Genomic DNA, 22,424 nt, shown 5'->3' with positions numbered 1-22,424 from the left:
ATTAACTGATCAGATAAATATTAAAACAAACATACATAGAAATCATTCAATCAACAAAAGCATAGTTGGATTCAAAACATAATTATAACTCTGACTGTCACTCAGGATTTGTCTGTCACACAAATAATATAATTATGTAATTAGTCGGCTGTCACCCGACTACAAATCCAAATCTCAATATAAACAGAAACTAGACTTAAAAGTGTCTCACAAGAATCATTAACCCGAAGTGTCCACGAGGGATTTAGCCGCTCATCTCGGTTGAATTTCGTCTGACTGTGTTTTCGTCTGTCGTCGAAGATCCCCCTTCTGCCATCGAGATGTGATGATAGATATGTTTGTTGTTTACTTGTGGACCAGGCCTCTCACCAACCCTCACGTGCCCCCTATCTCAGCCGCAATGTGATGATGATTTGTTTGTAGTGCAATGTGATGATGATTTGTTTGTTGTTAATCGGCCCACTGTGAGTCAAAGCTGCCAACCAATCAAGCCCACATGTACCTTGAGTTTGGGTTTTAAACCCATTAAAATAAAACTCTTATCCTGCATGCATGTCCACTCTTTGTGTGGCGGCCCAATCCAAAGAAAAAGAATCCCAAAAGTCTTTCTTCTTTTTTGTATGTCAGCGTGTGTATGTATAATATGTTTGCTGATGGATGATGTGATAATGATGATGTCTTTTCAAACCTAGTAAAGTCGGCTCCCCAAATGTTGTTCACGTGATGTATGATGATCTATTGTGATGATGGTGTTGTTGACTTGAATAACCCACCAAACCCTCAAGTTTGCATCCTCTTTTAATGATTTGTGGCTGACCTCTTATAATGATGTTGACGAAAATTTAAGATCTCAGATGTTGGCTTCTGTGCCTTCACGTGTGTTAGGGCTTTTGGCCCATTAATTGCCATCCCACAAGGCAACATATGCACGTCCCAAATAAATCCACCGTAGCCTATGGTGTTCGAACCGTTGGTTACGTTTTGTAAATTCTGTTTCTTGTTCTCACCTAAACCGTAGGATATGCTTGTGATTCCGTAGACTACGTTTCAACTTTAGATAAAATACCCAAAGGCCTCTGGACTTTATTGCTTCGTAATTCTCGTGCATTAAAGTTATCTTTTGGCCCGAATCAAATCCCGAACATCGTAATATATCTCGATCATCACCATGCATGTTCCATTTCATCACTAAACCTTCCAACTTTACTGGTTTATACGGTTAACCTGTAAAACCATCAAAAACCCGTAGATATCATATTCGAAACATACAATCGCCTAGAACGTAATAAAACATACAAAATAAGCACTTTAACACTCGGGTTTCACACTCTCCATCAACCTTCTTAATAAAAATATCATAAGGCTAAGTGACTGCAGCACTGAACCCTTTAAGGTATAAATAACATAAGGTGAGCACACCATCAACAAAGACAACTAAACGAATAAAAACCCAAGGGAATATACAAAATAACAATGCAAAATACAATGAATCATAAAAGGTTAAACATAGCTTAAGCATAATTTAAGTTAAAGTACCAAGGGCCATATAAGGCCATAAACGTAAAACATTGTTCAGAAGCCTCGAAGGCTTTAAGCAACAAGGGGCCTAAAACGGTTCCCTTGAATAAAAGATGTTCAAAATACATAAACCACAAATATTGTTCAAAAGATGCTAATAAAGCTATGAATCAAAGATACTTTCCTCACTTTGTAGCATCAAAAACGGTCGGTTTTGCTGCATCATCCTTCTTGGCAGCATCATCCTTCTTACCCCCATCATCACGAGCCTTCTTGGCCTTCCTCTTCTTTCTCCCAGCAGCAGCCACCTCAAAGGCTTCAAGGCTTGAATCCTTCGAACCATCCCCGCCTTCAGGAAAGGTATCCTCCTCTCTCCAGAATGAGGGCGTTTCTTGGAAATGGACTTAAGGACTTCATCACACACAGCTTCATTCAGGCCTCGAGGTTTCGAACCCTGCAAAACAGAAAGAGGTTTGCCATAGCACTCGGACACTTCACCCACATAAGAGTAAGTCAGGTGCTCCATCTTCACAACGGTGTTCTTAAACACCTCGAAGACTCCAGGCTGAAAAAGAGGAGATTTATCCTTTAGAGACCCAGCTGCACCAGCATCATATCCAACAGTATAACCTTGATGTCTTCCATGAATGAGAAGCTTCGAATAGACATCACCCAGGGCACTGTTAAACTCGGATGAATGAAGGAGGTAAGTAACAACCTGTTGGAAGCCTTACTCAATAAGCCACTTGTTATCCTTAGCCAACTGAGCCAAGGAAGCTTCCAACTTATCTTTCTCCTTCACTGATGCTTCAGCTTGTTGTTTAAGTTTACCAATCTCAACCTCATGCCTCTGAGTCAATTCATGAACCTTCTTCTGCCAAGCCAACTCCTTCTCAGCAAAACTTTCCTTCTCCTTCTTCAAAGCAGCCATGCTAGCCTTCATGGCCTCCCTCTTCTTCGAAAAAACTTCATACTTTTGCATCCGTTTCCGAAACCAGGCAATACCTTCAGGAATTGAGGCACAAAAGTTGCAAGAAGCCATGGTCATCTTGGAAATCATTTCCTCATCAACCATAGAGGAAGAGGAAGCCCGAACAGCCGGAGGGGCAAAATGGTTGAGAACATCTTCACAAATGGTAGGAGACTTGAAGGTATCAGAAATAGTAACTTTCCAGTCAGGCACATATACTTCCCCCGAGTCAACATTGGAGGAACCCTCAATAGCCTTAGTTGAAGGCTTTGGCCCTCCAACCTTTTTGCCCGCCGCCTTGACATCCTTACCCACTACCAAAGGCAACTCACACTTCTTCCCATCATCAGGAACCTCTGTATCTTCCATCTCCAAGTCATCAGCAAGATCAATAGTTTCAGAAGTCGAAGGTTGTCCAGCACCTTTACGTCGAGTAGAACGACGAGTAGATTGCTTTGATGCAGGAGCCTTCACAAAACCCTTCACGTTTGGAACACCAACATAATTTGAACCCTCGAACCTATGCTCAGAACCCCTAACCACAACATTTTCACCCTCAGCAGAAGCAACATCAGCAAGCACAACATCCGACGTATCATCACTTTTGATAAAGTCCAAAGCAGACATGACTGCAATTGAAATAGGGAAAAATAACATGAATAACAACATTATAAAAACAAAAACAAAAAGTTAGAAAAACAAAATGCATACCCTGACCATCCCTCATGAGTACAGGATCTCGATCCGGTTTATCCCACAATTTGCTTATCCCTATTAAAACCAATAAAGGTTCAGGAAAGGGACGAAGCCTAGAAGGGCATGCCCTAATGGATTTTAAGAACCAACTGTCTAATTCAAAATCGGAGGGTTCAAGTTCATTAAGGACGGCATCAGGGTGCCTCCAAACCATTTTAAAGGGGACAATAGACTCCGACACCCAAAAGAAACGGACTTTCTATGAACCAAGAGTGGTCACCATGGATGAAATCAGGCAAGTATCGACTTGGGACGTCTCAAATGTCAACCAATCTCCATTCTCGCTAATCGAAAGAGACGGCGAAAGGAAAACAAAGACGGGTCATACCCTGCAGCCATGCACAAGACTTCAAAGTGCAAAACCCTAGCAAGACCTTGAGGGTGCAACTGACCGAAAGAAACTCGATAATACTCCAATATGTTAAGAACAAAAGTGGAAAAAGAATGACGAAGGTTCGAGAATTCAAAGTGTTTGCAATATAAAGCAACAGAGCCCTTCGGACATTGGTCAATCGATTTGTCCAAGCTCGGAGCCTCCAGATTGAACCGTAAATCAATCCCCCATTTTTGGCAAAATGCCTCAACTTCTTCTTGTGTGAGATAAGAAAAGCTTGTGGATTGATCTTTCCTCGCACCCATTAGAAAAGATGATTGAAAGAAAAAAAAATGAAAAGGGAAGATGAAACTAACCTGAAGAACAGAGGATTTTTTGTGATGAAACTTGAAAGGAATGAGCAAAATTGATAAAGTAGTTGCCTCTTGATAAATGAGAAGATAAATAGGCCTAACGATTATCATCATTAACCTATGGTTCAATAGCTGACGTCTGCAAGAAACTGTCACGTCCGTAAAATCAACTGTCTATTCAAATTCAAATTCACAGTGATTTCGCCGCCCAGTACACGAAGCCTAGAACCTTTCAAGCCTTGAAGCCTTTAAGCTAGCTAAACAATATTGCACAAAAGTCAGAAGTCTTTGGGCTTACACCACAAATACCTCTGACTTGGGGGGCTGATGACGTGGGTAGCTTAAGCTTAATAAACTAACTATAAGAGCAAATATAGCTTAAAGGGTTAAAGGGTTCAGGTAGGTGGACAGCTGTGGTGAACAGCAAAAAGCATGGGACAGTGATATGTCGCATCACACTTTACGTGTGACTCCTTCACTCAGCCGCAAAAGGAGACACGTGAGGAGAAACAGTCTTTTATCCGCAGGTTAAAGCCTTCACCCCTCCAAAACGGGCAACCCCCTCACTGCATACTTGGATCACTTAGTCAAAGGTTTCCTATCTTGGAATTATCCTTCTCTATAAATGACCACACCTGGTCATTCAACAAGATATTCTGAAAATATGACTCTCTCTCTCTAGAATCTGCACATTGCATATTCTATTCTTCACATTCAATACAACTATCACATTGCATGCATAGAATCCGGGTTGAGTCTCTCTTAACCTTGAATTCTAAGCAATTGATAAAGAAGTGATCCAACCCTACGTATTGCATACGTAGAGGGACTTGTAACCTGCGTTAGGCAAAACGAGACTCGTAAAGCCTTTTGCCTAACCAGTCTCTCCACTATTCTTGGTCTTATATTTGTTGTAGCACTAATAACATATTAATATTACAAAAAAAAAAAAAAAAAAGCTATCGTATAAATTGTTAAACATATAATAATGTAATAATTTTCTAAGTCAAAACATACGTAACAAAACTGAGTTTTTTACGATGAAGTTATCCGAAAGACACGGGAATCAGCAGTTATGATCAGAAAATCTCTCCCCATCGGTCATCACCCTGCACCACCAACAACCACGCTGCATTACATCTCTCCACCGCCGCCGGAGACGACGATTACTCCTATACATTTACCGTACGATGGAGCCCAAGAAATTTATTGTAGAGGTTGAACCGGCGATAGAAGCCAAAGATGGTAGGCCGTCAATGGGACCGGTTTACCGAAGTGTCTTTGCTAAAGACGGTTTTCCACCTCCGATTGACGGTTTGGACTCTTGTTGGGATGTTTTCCGGTGAGTGTTTGTCTATATATTGTTATTTATTTATACATGCACGTGTTTCTTTTGATTCTGATCAATGCTAGTATAATATTGTTTTCCATCCAGTAACTCACGGTTTTGTTTTCAACCCATGAATTACTCGCCTAGACAAAACGTGTTTTCGTTGAAAAGGTTCTCTTTTCTTGTATGGTGATCCTCCTCCCTTGGAGGATGATCCGCCACGTAGGATCCACGTAGGATGGGTGTGAGGATGGGGCAAAGAGGATGGAGTTATGGAAATGGGGGATGGACCTAAAATGTATATGTATATATTGTATGTATAGGTGTGTGAGAGAGGGAGAGTGATGGTTTTTGTCTTCTTGTGGATCGTCCCCAACGTCTCGGACTCGACGCAGACGGAGGGGGGCGGGGCGGTGTGTAGAACGGCGCCGGATGAGAACGGAAGGGGGACGTCCCCCATACCAAGCAGTCTAAAGAACGTTTTAGAAAATCATTACAGGAGCAACGTTTAAAAAAAATCTAAAAGGGTAACGAAATCGAAAAAACATCAATTTTTTCCAAAATTCACGCTACCGCCGGAGCGTAACGGGGCAACGGGGGTTACCCCTTGTTACACTCTATATCCGCCATTGTCGTTCTCCACATCGCTTGAGGGGAGAACGAAACCTTACATATAAGGGGGGGTAAAACCTTCCCTACTAGGGCCACATTATGCCTAGGGTGAAAACAAAATCATGAGTCAGAGCCGTCTCCGAAAACTCTTGAAAAAATTTAGGCCTCAGGCGACGAAAAGAATTGGGCCCAAAATTATGGTTAGAGCAAAGACTCAAACTTGAGACCTCTACATTATTTTGAGATGGTTTTTGCCACTACACCACCAATACTTTTTTGAATAATAAACGGATAAATATACTAAATATATAATTTAATATACAAGCTTATAAAGACTTTTCGGGCCCTTTGAAGTTTTGGGCCTCGAGCGTCGGCATGGGTTTGCCGGGCCCAGAGCCGGCCCTGTCATGAGTTCTTGAATGTGCAACCCAAAGCGGACAATATTCTCACACCATAGTTTTAAAAAAACGGCTGAGGCGTGCGCCTCAAGGCGCGCCTCGAGGCGAAACGCCCAAATAACGATTCTGAGGCGCGCCTCAGGGGGGGTTATGTTGTATGTGCGCCTCAGAGGGGCTGAGGCGTCAGGTGCGCCTAAGGGGTCTTTTAATTCCGCCATGGGCTTACGCCTCGGTTTGCCCCGAGGCTTACGCCTCGTGAGGCGAAGGGGAAACGCCTCAAAACTCGTTTCCGTTCTTTTAAACCTTGTCTGACACAGCGCTTAGTTGAGTTGTTACAGTGTATATGTATATTGTATCGTTGATTATGATTGTTAATTTGTTATTGTGTTTTTGTTTCGGTGTGATGGAGTTTGTGAGCATGTTATGTGGTTTTCATTCACAAACTATTTGAGAAAATGCCTGGAAGAATATCTATAACTATGCAAGGATTTGGAATTTTGGATGAATCGTGGATGTTGCATCTTCAATTTAAAATGTTTGTTTGGTTACGTTGCAGCTTGTCCGCCGAGAAATATCCTGATAACAAAATGCTTGGCACTCGTGAATTTGTGGATGGAAAGGTATAATGGTACTTGCTATGTATGATAATATCCCAAATCTTTGTGTGTGTTTACAGTGGTGAAGCTTGAGATTTCCGACTGGGGGGTCGAAAACGTATATACCTAAAAAAATTATAAAACCGGGGGGTCGAAAACGTATACACCTAAAAAATTCTATATGAAAACTACATACCGGATACTACTGAGCGAAAAGTTTGGGGGGTCGGAACAACCCCCCCCCCCCCCCCCCGCCGGGCCCCCACAAAGCTACGCCCCTGTGTGTTTACATGTTGACCATATTTGTAATTTTGCAGCATGGGAAGTATGAATGGTTGACTTACAAACAAGTGTATGACAAAGTGATACAGGCTGGGAATTCTATCCGAGCTTGTGGAGTTGAGCCAGTAAGTGTTGTTATCATAACTACGCGCGAACTGCATCAAAGGCAACAAACTTTGGTCCAATTTCTGTTTTAAGTAATTATTTTGTTGCTAGAAAAAACCATCATCATTTCAAAAACCGATAAATAAATAAGTCAACTAACTTTCAACTAAAGGTAGTTTGACCGGTAACTGTAAAAAGTGGTGACATGGAAGCGGATTTGTCGAAACATTTTGACCGTGTTGACTGTTTTTTTACGGTTGGACATGCTTACTCACAAACATGGATTGGTGATTTTAGGGAGGAAAGTGTGGTATTTATGGTGTCAATTGTGCAGAATGGATAATGAGCATGGAGGTACTTTATTTATATTTTTTTCATTTTCTCCTTCTAGATTTTTAATAACCAGTGCTTGCTTCTAATATATATTAGCAAGATGGAAACTAATCATACATAATTGCATATACATACATATATTATAACATTTTTAGAATTTTGTTTTAATACTTGTAAGTCGTAAATACATGCAGGCATGTAATGCTCATGGCTTGTACTGCATACCATTATACGATACCTTGGGTAAGTAACTAAGTATTGTTTTCTTTACCGCAATTGTTCTTAGGCGTTATAGGACTTATGTAAAGCATGTTCCCTGTTATATTTTTCATGTAGGTGCTAATGCAGTAGAATTCATCATATGTCATGCTGAGGTTAAAATTGCATTTGTAGAAGAGAAAAAGATCCCAGAGGTAATTAGTAGTACAAATTATTTTAGTTTTTCTTGGCTTTTATAAAGTTTCTTGCAAGTTTATTAGTTAGTCAATAAAATGAAGTGCAAGAAATATAAAAAGCGACACAAATGTTTCACATGAATGTTAACAAATCCACCTTACGCCGACACGAATAGAATGTTAAATGTAAATTTCGTTGAACCGCATTTATTCTTTTTCCATTTTAACTCAGATTTCATTAAAATGAAGATGTTATAGTCTGTGAACTTTTGAGTATTATGAATAATAATATCCTTTTGGTGATTCAGGTGATCAAAGCATTCCCGAAAGCCGGAGAATACTTGAAAAGTATGTCACTTATCTTATCCATTTTTTTATAAAAATACATCATATACTAAAATGCATACTTCTTTTAGCAATTGTGAGCTTTGGACAAGTTACTCCTGAACAGAAGGAACAAATCAAAAACTTTGGTTCGGCATTACACTCATGGGATGAGTTTTTATCATTGGTAAACTTTTACCACTTCAGTTAACTGTACTTTGACTTTCATGAAATTTACCATTTGACTGTACCGAAATGTTTACTTTTCTTCGATCGCAGGGCAAAGACAAAAACTTTGATCTGCCAGTGAAGAAGAAAACCGACATCTGTACCATTATGTACACAAGTGGAACAACCGGCGATCCAAAGGGCGTATTAATCTCTAATAACAGCATTGTTACACTCATATCCGGCGTTCGCCATTTCCTTGACTGTAACAATGAATCGGTAAGTTGCCTACCCTTATTAACTTTTCTATACAACTACATGTCATCGTCGTGGAAATAACATGTTACAAAACATGGAAAACTGGTGCCACGTCAGCAAATTCAAATTATCATGCTCTTCTCATACTTGTCATCTTACAGTTGACTGCAAATGATGTGTATCTCTCATTTCTACCTTTGGCACATATATTTGGTCGGGTGATCGAAGAATGTTTAATACATCATGGTGGTTCAATAGGATTTTGGCGCGGGGTAATATCGCTTTGTTTAATTAAGGGTAAATTACTTTTTGAGTCCCTGTGTTTTAGTGGTTTTAACTAGTTGAGTCCAAAAGCAAAAAGTTTAACGACCTGACTCCCTATAAGCATTTTCATTAACCATTTGAGTCCTTTTGAGTCCAAATTTTAACCTTTTGAGTCCAATTTTTAGGACTCAAATCGTTATAAAATGAACAAAATTGGACTCAAAACGTTATAAAATAAATGGCTAGGGACTCAGGGCGTTAAACTTTTTGATTTTGGACTCAAGTGGTTAAAACCACTAAAACACATGGACTCAAAAAGTAATTTACTCTTTAATTAATTTTCAACAAATTCATTGTTTTATAATATGGTAAATATTATATTCAGGATGTCAAATTACTAATTGAAGACATTGGGGAGCTTAAACCTACTATTTTCTGTGCTGTTCCTCGGGTTTTAGAAAGAATTTATTCAGGTGTTCATTTTTCTTATGTGATTTTTTACATTTCTACCCCTATGATTATAGTATTATACCGTTACAAATTACTTTCTTTTGCTCAGGTTTGCAAAAGAAGATTAATTCTGGGAGTTTTCTGCAAAATAAATTGTTTAATCTAGCATATTCATAGTGAGTGTTTCAATAATTAGATTTTTTATTTTCTTATTGTTCAATTAAGCTTATCTGTACGTAGGGCTACAAACGAACCGATCAAACATGAAGAAGACCTTGTTCGTGTTCGTTTGTTAGGAAATATATGTGTTCATGAACTGTTCAAGAACACTTACCAAACGAGATTTTTTGTTCGTGTTCGTTCGTTAAGGAAATGAACGTGTTTGTGTTCGTTTGTTAATTTCAGGTAACCAATGGTAAGCGAACGTTCATGAACACAAACGAACACAAAAAGCATTCACGAACATAATATATAACACACTGATACTTATTAAATATTCTATTTGTTGTAATTTTGAAGTATTTAAATAAAATATAAAAAAATAGAAACGCTAATGAGCTATCGAACACAAATGAACATAAACTAAGACGTTACTGAACGTTCACGAACATAAATGAACGAACACGACCTCTGTTCATATTTGTTCATATTTTATCCTTCTTATTATAATCATGTGCCTTGATTATAATTTATGCAGTAAGTTGCGTAATATGAAGGGTGGGAGTAAACATGAAGAGGCATCTGTATTGAGCGACAAACTTGTTTTCACCAAGGTTAGATATTGGCTCAAGGAAATCTTATTCGTCGTTCACTTTTCCTCTCTTACGTGGGTCAATTCAGGTTATATATTATCTTTAATGCAAATGGTGAACTAACTGTTATCGTGTTGCGCATTTTGGCAGGTTAAGCAGGGACTAGGCGGAAGGGTACGCATTATCTTATCTGGAGCGGCCCCACTGGCTCCACATGTCGAAAGTTTTCTGAAAGTGGTTGCATGTTGTCATGTCCTCCAAGGATATGGTACTTCCCTTTCTCAAATTACGATACGTGGAATATTTTCATATAATATAAGTTCGGGTTGAATCGGGTCATTCTTAAGTAGAGACTGAAACAACCCAAGTTGGGTCGAACCGCAAACACTTTATCTATCGTCCATTATTATCTGCATAATATTATTTGTGTATATCTCAATGTAGGCCTGACTGAAACCTGTGCTGGATCATTCGTTTCACTGCCAAACGAAATGAACATGGTGGGTACAGTGGGCCCACCAGTCCCAAATTTGGATGCTCGTTTGGAATCTGTTCCCGAAATGAATTATGATGCTCTTTCAAGTACGCCACGGGGAGAAATATGCATAAGAGGGGATACTTTATTCTCAGGGTACTACAAACGCGAGGACCTTACAAAAGAGGTCTTGATCGATGGATGGTTCCATACAGGTGTTTATCCGTTTCTCTGCTAAAAATCGGTCTTGTATTGAAATTTGAATGACCATCTATATATAATATATACTATGTTTCAGGTGATATTGGTGAGTGGCAACCAGATGGAAGCATGAAAGTTATCGACCGCAAAAAGAATATTTTTAAGCTAGCACAAGGAGAATATGTAGCAGTTGAAAATTTGGAGAACGTTTATGGACTTGTTCCCGCCGTTGATGAGGTATGCACTTATGAAACATTTTTGATAACATTATACGATCAATGAAATTTGATATTGATACGAGTGTGTGTTTCAGGTATGGGTATACGGTAATAGTTTTGAGTCATGTCTTGTTGCTGTTGTAAACCCAAACAAGTCGGCTATCGAAAAGTGGGCCCGTTCAAGTGAAGTATCTGGTGATTTTGAATCCTTATGTAACAACCCGAAGGCTAAAGAATACATACTAGGAGAGCTAAACCGAATCGGAAAAGAGAAAAAGGTATTGCTAACTGATTATAACATTTCACTGGAAGGAAGGTTTGATTATGAATTTATGATTGTTTGTGTTGGTAGTTAAAAGGATTTGAGATGATTAAAGCAGTTGAGCTTGACCCTGTACCTTTTGACATTGAGCGCGATCTTCTGACTCCGACATTGAAAAAGAAAAGGCCACAGATGCTGAAATATTATCAGGTACGTACGAGTAAATTACAAGATAACGGTCCATTTAAGATTGAAAACCTGACCCTGATATTCTCTTCTAACGAACAAACAAACAAAATCGTGTTTGTTTGTTTGGTTGTTGTTTGCAGAGTAAAATCGATGATATGTACAAGAATATGAACAAGTGAAGCTGGAAGGAACAACTGACGCGGTTGCAAGCTGCATTGATAGTAGGTCTGATCTGCTATATTTCAAAATTATGTCTGTTATAAACCATTAACAAAATTTATTATTAAATAGATTATTATGTATTGGAGTTTAAGTTATGATGAAACAATTAAGTTTTAGTGTCTATATATTATTATGAGAAGTTGGGATGTTTGAGTTGGTATTTGAGCAAAGTTTTTAAAGGCTTTAGGAAGATCAAACTCAAAATAGGTTACGTTGAAACGGGTCACTTTCGTTAGGGGAAGGTCAGGCCAGGTTGGGTTGACCCACAAATACTTTTTTTATCTGTTCTATAATCTTCTTATACATCGTTAGAGTTAATTATGATTAACAAAAATTACTATAATATTAATCTATATCGGGTGAGACCTTCTATTTGTTTCTTTGCTACTGATGAAATGGAGAGACCATACATAGGGACACCCTTTAGGCTGAACAATTAAGATCGACCATCTAAAGGGATTAAAAACTTATAAGCCTAGATACCTAGTGGGCTCGTGAGCTCATAATCATCAACCTAACAATACTGTCATGTTTATTAGTGTTAGTTGTAAATAGTAGAGGGACCTAGTTGTTAACTAGAGGTCCCTACATGTAATTATAGAGTCCTTGCATGCAATTATAGGTCTACCCACATGTAATTAGTTATTTCTTTTTGTTCCCTCTTCCTCCGTATATATAGAGAGTTCTCTCTCTTGTTATGACATACCTTCAATATATACAAGTTCAGTTTTCATAATTCATACCATTTACATGGTATCAGAGCTAAAGGTTATTTAGCTCACGAGCATCTTTCGGGTGACCATTTCCATTTTTTGTCACCACCGGTTAGGTATACATATAGCCAAAAATCAATCAACAATACATATAGCCAAAAATCAGAGTACAAAGCTATGGTAGATGTTACATCAGAGGTGATATGGGTTCGTCGTCTTCTCAGAGAACTTGGGGTTATCTCTATGAAGACTTGATGCGATTGTACTGTGATAATCAATCAACAATACATATAGCCAAAAATCAAGTATTCCAGAAGAGAACTAAACACGTTGAGGTTCATTGTCACCTAATCAGAGATCGGATAGTCGGTACTCAAAAGGATCCTCTATCGATTCAGCCAATCCATCTTAGGACGGAATTCCAACTAGCATATGTATCAAGTTGGGCATGATTAATAATATCTATGCTCCAACTTGAGGAGGAGTATTAGTTGTAAATCGTAGAGGGACCTAGTTGTTAACTAAAGGTCCCTACATGTAATTATAGAGTCCTTGCATGCAATTCTAGATGTCCTTGCATGTAATTATAGGTGTACCCACATGTAATTAGTTTTTTTTTTTTTGTCCCTCTTCCTCCCTATATATAGAGGGTTCCTTCTCTTGTTATATGACATACCTTCAATATATACAAGTTCAGTTTTCATATTCATACCATTTACAATTAGTAACTTCTCTATCTTCCTGTCGTAAGTCTTTATGCTTAAATCAGAGTGTTTTTTTGTGCGATTATCCTAAAGTCGACTTCATGCAAGCGAAACCATAAATAGTAAGGGTCGAGATAGTTTTATCGGGGAAGTCAAAAGTGTACAAAACAGGATCCGAAGTTATCATGGATTCCCACAGATCATCAAATAACGATTTTTAATGGGTATGGTCCCATCATTCTACTTCGGGGTACTTGCTTAGTTGCTTGAACGTCTTTCACGAAAGGGTTACCGCCCATGGTTGGGGCGGCATCTTGGTCTTAATATGCGTGTCTTAGGCAAGCCAGCTCTTAACTGACCGCTCATAGTGGTTGGTGATCAGTGGCGGACCCAGAAAAAATTTTCAAGGGGTGCGGATAAGGGGTTTAACCAACTTTTCAAGGGTTCAAGGGGTGCGGATAAGGGGTTTAACCAAATTTTCAAGGGGTGCGGGGAGAATTTTACCTTATAAAATACACTAAATTTTTTTTTTCAGGGGGTGCGCCCGCCCACCCTGGACCCTTACTAGGTCCGCCCTTGTTGGTGATTAGACTGCAGCCACATAAATGAGATTGATTTTGGTTCATGTATTAAGATGATACATGATACAGCATCCATGCTTGTAAAGCATGGTTGCACCTTTTAAATAGATGGTGTGGTTAACCTTATGTCCCATTGTAATCAAAACAATCTTATCCCATAGAGGACAAGTTTGGAAATAAAATAAAATAAAATAACAGAACACAAATTCTATCAATATTGCAAATTTACAGCAGCATAAGACAAAACAACAGACAACTTCAAACCTGTTTTGAAGTAAAAAAAAAAAAAAAACACAAAAACAAAAGCAAAAAACATACTCTAATCTGTCTTTTTACCAGGTTGAGAGGTCTTGTATACTCTCTCAACCGCATAACGACACTCTCTTTCCATGTTAGAAAGAAAAACTTAAGATCTAACGAAAGATGATGAGTACTCTCTTTGCTCCTTTCTTCAGACCTTATTTCAAACATCGGAAAAAAAAAACCCGAAAATCCATTACTTTAATTCCTTTTAGTAGCTTTTTCTATAAATCGGAGTTTGTTTGAATTCGATTATCAGTCACGTTTAACTTAATCTTTACTTTTAAGCCAATGTGTAGCCGGAAACTGAGACGTCTGCGAAAGAAGCACTATGAATGTACACAAACTCTAAGCTTTTGTCAGCTGGTAATGAGCTAACCCATTCTGGTAACCCGTACGAACCACTTGTGGTCTTGGTGAGACCCCAGAGTGGACCGTAGAGCTTCGAGATGTTTAGATTGAAGTTCCTGATGGTCCTCCTCGATTTGTTGGTAACTATAGCCGAATATCGGTAGTATGTTTTTCCATTGGATACCCATGAAGCAGTTGCCTTTTGATCAATTTCAATAGGAGCTAAAAACAGAAAAAATGATACATGTGTCATGTTATTTTTGTAGCGTAACAAATCAATGTACGAATATTAGGTGACAATTAAAAATGATTCGTTTCGACCCAAACCCGTTTTACCAGTCCCCCAACCCAGTTATTTTACCTTGGCCCAACCCACTTAAACATCGTTAGTTCGGACGCAAGCCCGTTTTACTCATTTTACCGTACCTGCGTATGGAGATGCGTGCTTTGGTTGAACGGCAATAGGTTTATGAAGAGGAACTTCAACTGCATGAAAATAACAAAGTTGTTACAAAAATCGAAACCAAAAGGGTATAACCGACATTTCAAATGACCAAAATCGCGATGAATTTACCTGGAAGGAGCTGGTTATGGGCAGAATGACCGGCATTCAACCTAGCCAAGACTCCAAGAAGGGGTGCATTGTTATATGTAGCAGGCTCAGTCTGCTCATAATTGTCCCTTTGGTCAGCAAAGTTATCATAGGCATCCGGTCCACCAACAATGGCACCGGTCAAGAGATTTGGGTCACTTGCTTTTCGGCTAAACCATGTAGCATAACCACCTCTGCAGCTCACAAACGACGGGTCAACTTTAATTGACACAATGGAGGAACCGCGATGGTGAACTTGTTGCGGGTAGTGGTTTCCATATCCAACCATGTAACTTGTTGCTCTTGGGTTGTTTCCAAGAATGTAGTCCACCTTAACACCAAATTAAAAAATAATCAAAACTTTAATAAATAAAATTATAAATTTTAAAACAATTATGAAGTGGAACATTTTCTTACCTGTGACTTGGCAAATGCAAGAAGCTCTGAGGGGGCGACACTGCCCGAAGCACAATGCAGGTTTTTGCGGGCAGCGGTCAGGTGGTCGGAGTAGACAGTGAGGAGGAAAGATGCACTTGTGACAAATTGTAAGTTGTTCCATCGTTGCCGAAAGATTAAACCTCCTGGAGTCTTTTGAACATTGTGATTAGCCTTCCCCATGCATGAACACATGAACATTTCCGCCTTTTCTTGGTATTTTCCTAAAACTGGCGAGTGATCGCCGCCTTTTCCTCCCATTAAAAACTGCATACAAGTTTAACCAACGGTCAAAACCGGAACAGGGTCCTGAGCCGGTCCGGTTATGGCTCTTTGAACTGTTTTCAGTTGAACTGTCCGGTTACCAGTCGGACCGGTTCTAACTTTTTTTTCGTTTAAATATCATTTACTGATTCATTTAGTCCATAATTTATTTATTTTAGTTAAAATTCAAATTCATATCAAAACATAAAAAGTTATATTTATCTATTTTGTTTTAATTATCGTTTTACTTTTTGATATAAATATGATATAACGCGAATGTTAAATCTGATCCGACCAGTGGACCAACGATAAGACGAGTTTGATATTCAACCCAATTTTGAAAACATTTAAAGAAGCATTATTACCATTGCAGCAAGGGTCTGAACACCGGCATACTTAACGTCCCAACCAAATTCGGTCATGGCCCATCCGGTCCCACCAAGGTTATCACCATTTTCCCCCAAGTAATTCAAGTAGTACGGCTCATTTGTTGCCTTGTACAACCAAGCAGCTCCCCAAAGTAATTCATCCTGTTCATAATATAAAAATAAAAATTAATTAAAAAAATACACAAAGGGCAATTATGTAAATAAAAGTAATTAAGGTTTTGATCACGTACAGCGTATCCACTGACGGATCTATAGTACTTCTGGGCCACAGAGATGCTGCTGTCGTATTTGCCCCTGTATTTGTCAGCGAATTCGAAGAGCTGTAGAGAGAAGTGAGTAGTAAATAAGTGACTTATTCAGGGGTAATTTAGACCACCCGTAGTGGGGCGTTTTTTTTTTAAATTGAAAAAAAAAAACGTCCGGAAACGCCCCCACCCCCATTACAGTAGGCGTTATCCGGCGTTATTTTTGAAAAAAAAATGTAACCGGCGTGTTTATTAAAACGCCAAAATGGGATTGTGATGGCTTGACTTTGGTTTGACTGGCCAATGAGAGAATAGATTGGTTTTTTTTTTTTTTTAATGATTGGAAGGGGCATTATTAGCCATTATTCTCACTATGCCACTTTTGCAATAACGTCTCATGCTGACTGGGATGACACGTGTCGGATAATGCCCCATGATAGGGGCATTATTTTTCTTAACCATTATGGGTGGTCTTAGAAATATAGAAAAAAGAGTTAATTACTGTTTTCGTCCCTGTGGTTTGTCAAAAATCACTATTTCAGTCCATTAGTTAAAAATTTGCGATTTCAGTCCCTGTGGTTTCACTTTAGTAACCATTTCAGTCCCTGTGGTTTCACTTTCGTAACCATTTCAATCCATTTATTCTATTAGTACATGGACTGAAATGGTTACGAGGTGGACTGAAATGGTTACGAAAGTGAAACCACAGGGACTGAAATCGCAATTTTTAAACTAATGGACTGAAATAGTGATTTTTGACAAACCACAGGGACGAAAACAGTAATTAACTCTAGAAAAAATGTATGAATAGTGGGGTGGAGAGTGCATTAGTGGTGAGTACGGTACATCACACCGACAGTGAATAGTGTCACGTGGCAAAGCGTATTTATTTAGTTTTGAGTTTCACTAAAATTTGTACTATGAGCCCCTATTATCCGTGATTGACGGCAACTACTACACTTGAGTTCCATGATCTCATTTCCACTTTGTAAATTAAATTAAAAAGAACAATTTAAAAAAAAAATATATATATATATATATATATATATATTTTGGTAAGTCCTTACCCAATTCGTAAACGAATTGCGGACCCGACTTCCGAATTAGGTAGTTGTTGACACTGCCAGCCAATACCGGTACAACGTTTTTAAAGGCCCTAAGTAAACCACAAAGTTTTAAGTCTAAATGTTTTCTTTAGAGTAAATTGCCAATCGTCCTTGAGGTTTGAGCATGTTTACCAGTTTTATTCAAAACAACTTTTTTTGTATCACATTGCCCTTCACTTTTAGAATTTTTTATCATTTTCATCCAAATGTCTAATTTGAGTTATTTTTTTGACAGATTTATGGATGAAAATGGTAATAAATCCCAAATCTTAGGGATAACTTTAACAAAAAAGTTAGACGTTCGGATGAACAAATTAGCTCAAAAGTGAAGGTGATGAATTTGGCAAACGTGTTTGGCAATTTACTTTTTTATTTATTTAGTTCTTCATTTGGATCAAATATACATGTAGTTACATTGTCTTCAGCTAAAATTATAATATTATTGATTGAAAAATGCTATGTATTTATGTAAAGTTATACCATTTTTTATTATTGATAATGATAATTCAATTACTTTTTATCAAAAGTTTAGAATATCAATGTTGATAAAACCATGAGTTGATTAAAATACATAAACAAGGAAACATTTTTTTTTTGTAAATTATGTATGGGGAAAGAAAGAAAATGATATTTGGATTATATGCAAGAAAACTACAAATTGCATAAATGATTACATGTGGTGGTATATACATATACAGACACATGCCATGTGAACCGCTATAAGTCTATAATGCATTGATTTGTAACATGTGCATTAATAGTTGTACATACAAATAAGGACACACCCCATGGCAGCTTCTGCTTAATTTACACCGTCAACAACCAGCCTGACACTAGACTCATTAAACCTTAACTGTCTGTATTTATTTCAACCGCTTTACTAACGTACGCCCCTCTCTCTGCTACCATACATCACCTTTTGGTCGGAATGTTTTTCTTTTATAAAAACAGTTTTGTAAATTTTTAAAAAAGTTAAAGTCAAGTTTGTAACTTTGTTTTTTGATGTATAAAGAGTAAGCAAAAATATAAAATTATTTTATAAATGCATAAGAAGATATTTTAGCCTTTTTAGTTTTATTTTTAACGGTGACTTTCTTTTTGAGTGACTCAATGTCACACCACCTAATCGGCGGCGCTAACCAAGTCTACCAAGACTTACGTTGTCTTAAGCAGGTCCATGCTGGGTTGCTCAGACTTGGTTACAGCGTTCCCCAACCTTTTTAGTTATAGCAATAGGTTTTGTTGCTATAAATATATTTAGAAAATATATATTTTTTTAATAAGAGTTAGATATGGTACAGTTAACAGTCATAACTAGTTTTACCAGAATGTATTCTAGGTTTTATAAAAGTTTGACTTGTTTTTCTGACATAATTAAAGTCGAATGCAACAAGTAGTTGTACCTGATGCTTTTATAGCTACCATTTTTTTTTTTTTTTTTGAACGGCCAACGAATCCTCCAAATGGGCTACTGGCGAAATTCACCACATCTGGATACACTCGCCTTCCGAACCGGGGAAAACCCTCACCTAGGGCCGAAGCCCGTGAACACTCGCCCGAAGGCACGACAGTGCGGTAAGGTAAAACCCGCTCAGTTCAAGGATCGAACTAGCGATCGCCGCCTACTCGCCTAGTCTCCCATCATACACTCGCTACCATTTGGACTGGTTTTTAATTTTCTCATTTAACTTTAATTCAAAAACATTTACTATTTAGTTTACTATTTAAGGTGTTACATTTCGTTAACGCTTTTGTTAACGTTACAAATCTATGGTAAAAATAAATAAAAATATATATAAACTTTAAATTATTTACGATGTTATCCGGTTATTTGTGACTAAGAGACAATGTGAACGCAAGAAAAGGACAATAGTAGCCAACTGACCTGGTGGGCATGATTGAGGAGTTCTCTTGAATAGGCGGGGTTGGCCCGACGGAACACGATAGAAGCCGCAGCCATAGCAGCTGCGGTTTCTCCAGCAAGGTCGGATCCAGGATTGTTTTCGTCAATTCTGTAAGCATTTCGTGAAGTCGTCATTTCCTCTGGCCTTTGCCAACAGTAATGATCCGTGTTACCGTCTCCCACCTAAATCAACAAAAAATAATAATAATAAATCAAATTGTAACAATCAAATAACAATTTAAACAAAATTAGAGAAACTTTTACTTCTCCGTATAAAACATGAGGTTCAGGATGGGCTTTGATGAGGTAATCAGTCCCCCACTTAACAGCATCCATGGCGTGACCGAGCTCGCCACTCGACGCCATTTGCGCACCGTACTCTAAGATACTCCACGACATCATCGTGACCGTGAACGCCATCGGAAGCCCAAACTTCACATTGTCCCCAGCATCATAATATCCTCCAACCAGATCAACCTTCACAACCAAATCAATGACATTAGCCCTAAATTAATTTACAAAACCATAGGCCATATAGCAAATGTGACAACTTACCCCGCTGGATTTTCCGTCGAGTAGACCGGAGTTTCCTCGCCATCTAACGCGTTGATTACCGGGAAGGTAACCGGATCTCTGAGCTTCAAAGAAGAGAATGCTCTTGGAGAGTGCTTGACCATAATCATGCCCACCAGCTAAAGCTAATGGTACAATTGCCATAAGCAAAAACAGAGCATTTGCTCCAATTGTCATGATTGAAATCCAAATTCAAGAAAAACGGAAATGGGATTTGTTGATATGACAATGTCGGATTGGTTTATCGATATAGTTATTGATAAACCTGTTCCAAAAATGGTGAGAGCGATTCAGAGGGAGAAGATGGCGAAGAAAGATGAGGCAGGGGAGTAGTATATATGGAGGAGAATGGAAGAGGAGGAGGTACGCGTATTTACTTTTTTACATAATTTAAGCAATAATAATGTTTTTTTTTTATTGCTCATCACATAAAAAGTTAAACGAATTTCACAGTTTGCTTATGATTAAAAGTGATTTTGATGGTTAAAATATAATTATTGTTATATGTGATTAAAGTTTAATGACTTCATACTTTTTTTTTAAAAGCAAATTTGGATCACTGACGGATCACTGGAGTATCATCGTGCCACCAGCGGAACCAACCGATCATATTCATCCCCACTAGGCATAATGTCTATACACCAATTCAGGAGGAAACCCAATAAATACGAGAAATAACACCTTATGGGAATTGAACCCAGGACCTATTAATGCCAAAGTTTTATCCCACCCCTAAGATGTCACTAAACTATAAAGCCATAGACTTAATGACTTGATACTACTTAACAAATTAAGATTTACAAGAAAACTAGAGAAGTCCATGGCTTTATAGCCTAGTTACATTTTTGGGAAGTGATAAGACTTTGAGACCAGTACTCAGTAGGTACTGGGTCGATTCCCACAAGGGGATTTTTCCCATATTTATTGGGTTTTCCTACTGAATTGGTGTATAGACATTATGCCTAGTGGAGATGGATATAATCGGGTGATTCCGTTGTGGCACGATAATACTCCAATGGTTCGTCAGTGATCCAAATTTATCGTTCAAATTACAAGTTAAGATAAGCATGTTTTAAATAACTTATTTAAGGTACCCAATAGTCAAATTAGATAATTTTTTAAATGATTTACTATAATGAGTGCTTACATAACGATTTTTTGTTAACTTGGTGACTTGGTGTCGCATAATATCTTCATATGAGTCGAAACTCACTATGTTATATAATTATTTTAAAGAGACAAAATGATGTAATATTATTAAATATCAATATTATTATAATAAAGTCACTGATTTTTTTTTGTAATAATCAATATAAAACTTGGTTATTACTTTTTTCATACAGTTATTTCCGACTTCATGTTAAACTAAAAAATCATAAAAATTAACCAATTTTCATATATTTTCTATAAAAGATTTCACAATAACAGAAAAATATTTAACTTTAAGGTTTTATAGGTAAAAGGATAAATGACTTTAATAAAACATAATTATTATGTGACATATTCTCCATCTTAAATCATTAAGTTTTGAAGCTCGATAATATTTTCTACCATAAATAAATTTATTATCTGAAATAATATTTTCTACCATAAATAAATTTATTATCTGAAATAATGATAAAGGTTGGTCACCCTTCACGCAACTTTCCCTTTTTGTTACCTTTCTTTTTATAATAGTTTAAATTCAGTTTTATTATGTTCAAAATTCATCATCACAGTTTTTTTTCTTTTTTTTTTATGTGTTCCATTCTCCAAAGTCAATTAAGAAGATATTGGACAAGCTTCAACGGTTATAATGGGTTTTCGAAAAGTAAAAAAAAAAAAAAGAATTGGATCCATAAATGGTGGTCATTTTGAAAAAATATTTTTTATATAGTTCTAATTTGAATTTTTGTGTGTGTGAGAGAGAAAGAGACAGAACAAAAGCATGTGGGTTTTGCTTGATTTAATTTCCTGCGAAGGATCGGTGTTGGAACATAGATTTATTTTATAATTAGAATTTATTTTTATAAAGTTATGGCAGTGAATTGCTGCAAAAAATCCGGGAGGATATTTTAATGTGAAAAACTGAAAATAACTTGATTCAAATGTTGAGATGTGATTGTATTTTTTCTTTTTTTTTTTATGTTTGTTGACTAATATAAACGTGTTTATTTATCTTAATTGTATTTTAAAAAATATACATAAACTATATTAAGGTACTTGCTAAAGGGTGTTGTATATACTAATGATACATATTAACTAACAATTGATCTCTCTTAGGAATGAGATTATGGAAAAGATCTTGGGTTATATATAAGACACTTCTTATGATTACGATCTAATGACAAAGTTACTCAATGTATGAAGGGTCTAAGAACTTAATATTTCTTATGATTAAGATCTAATTGTTAGAAATAATCCGTTGATGTGGCCTTATGGATCATTTGGTAACATTACCAATATGACATAACTAGTCCCCGACAATTACTTGATGGTAGTAATTGTAATTATTGATTAGTAT

The 22,424-nt window shown here is 37.4% G+C and overlaps 2 protein-coding genes across 2 annotated transcripts; one reads left to right on the top strand and one right to left on the bottom strand.

Annotated features, from left to right (window-relative positions):
* The first annotated feature begins 4,944 nt into the window (after positions 1 to 4,944).
* On the top strand, positions 4,945 to 11,923 carry LOC110867977 (long chain acyl-CoA synthetase 4). The gene is made up of 19 exons (XM_022117039.2): positions 4,945 to 5,273; positions 6,828 to 6,891; positions 7,185 to 7,274; positions 7,552 to 7,608; positions 7,782 to 7,830; positions 7,924 to 8,000; positions 8,291 to 8,330; positions 8,399 to 8,493; positions 8,586 to 8,753; positions 8,894 to 9,004; positions 9,382 to 9,469; positions 9,556 to 9,622; positions 10,144 to 10,219; positions 10,349 to 10,466; positions 10,643 to 10,888; positions 10,972 to 11,111; positions 11,188 to 11,370; positions 11,445 to 11,564; positions 11,684 to 11,923. The coding sequence occupies exons 1-19, from the start codon at positions 5,122 to 5,124 to the stop codon at positions 11,720 to 11,722; spliced, it is 1,980 nt and encodes a 659-aa protein (XP_021972731.1). The 5' UTR covers positions 4,945 to 5,121; the 3' UTR covers positions 11,723 to 11,923.
* Positions 11,924 to 13,945: 2,022 nt separating this feature from the next.
* On the bottom strand, positions 13,946 to 20,229 carry LOC110867978 (endoglucanase 6). The gene is made up of 9 exons (XM_022117040.2): positions 19,904 to 20,229; positions 19,613 to 19,825; positions 19,331 to 19,531; positions 16,325 to 16,414; positions 16,071 to 16,235; positions 15,424 to 15,708; positions 14,989 to 15,337; positions 14,841 to 14,900; positions 13,946 to 14,636 (listed from the first exon to the last, which is right to left on the bottom strand). Exons 1-9 carry the CDS (start codon positions 20,096 to 20,098, stop codon positions 14,347 to 14,349), a joined length of 1,848 nt encoding a protein of 615 aa, XP_021972732.1. The 5' UTR covers positions 20,099 to 20,229; the 3' UTR covers positions 13,946 to 14,346.
* Positions 20,230 to 22,424: the final 2,195 nt, after the last annotated feature.

The sequence above is a fragment of the Helianthus annuus genome, chromosome 7 (assembly GCF_002127325.2).
Source record: "Helianthus annuus cultivar XRQ/B chromosome 7, HanXRQr2.0-SUNRISE, whole genome shotgun sequence".
Lineage (NCBI taxonomy): Eukaryota > Viridiplantae > Streptophyta > Magnoliopsida > Asterales > Asteraceae > Helianthus > Helianthus annuus.
This window is presented reverse-complemented; position numbering and strand designations above follow the sequence as displayed.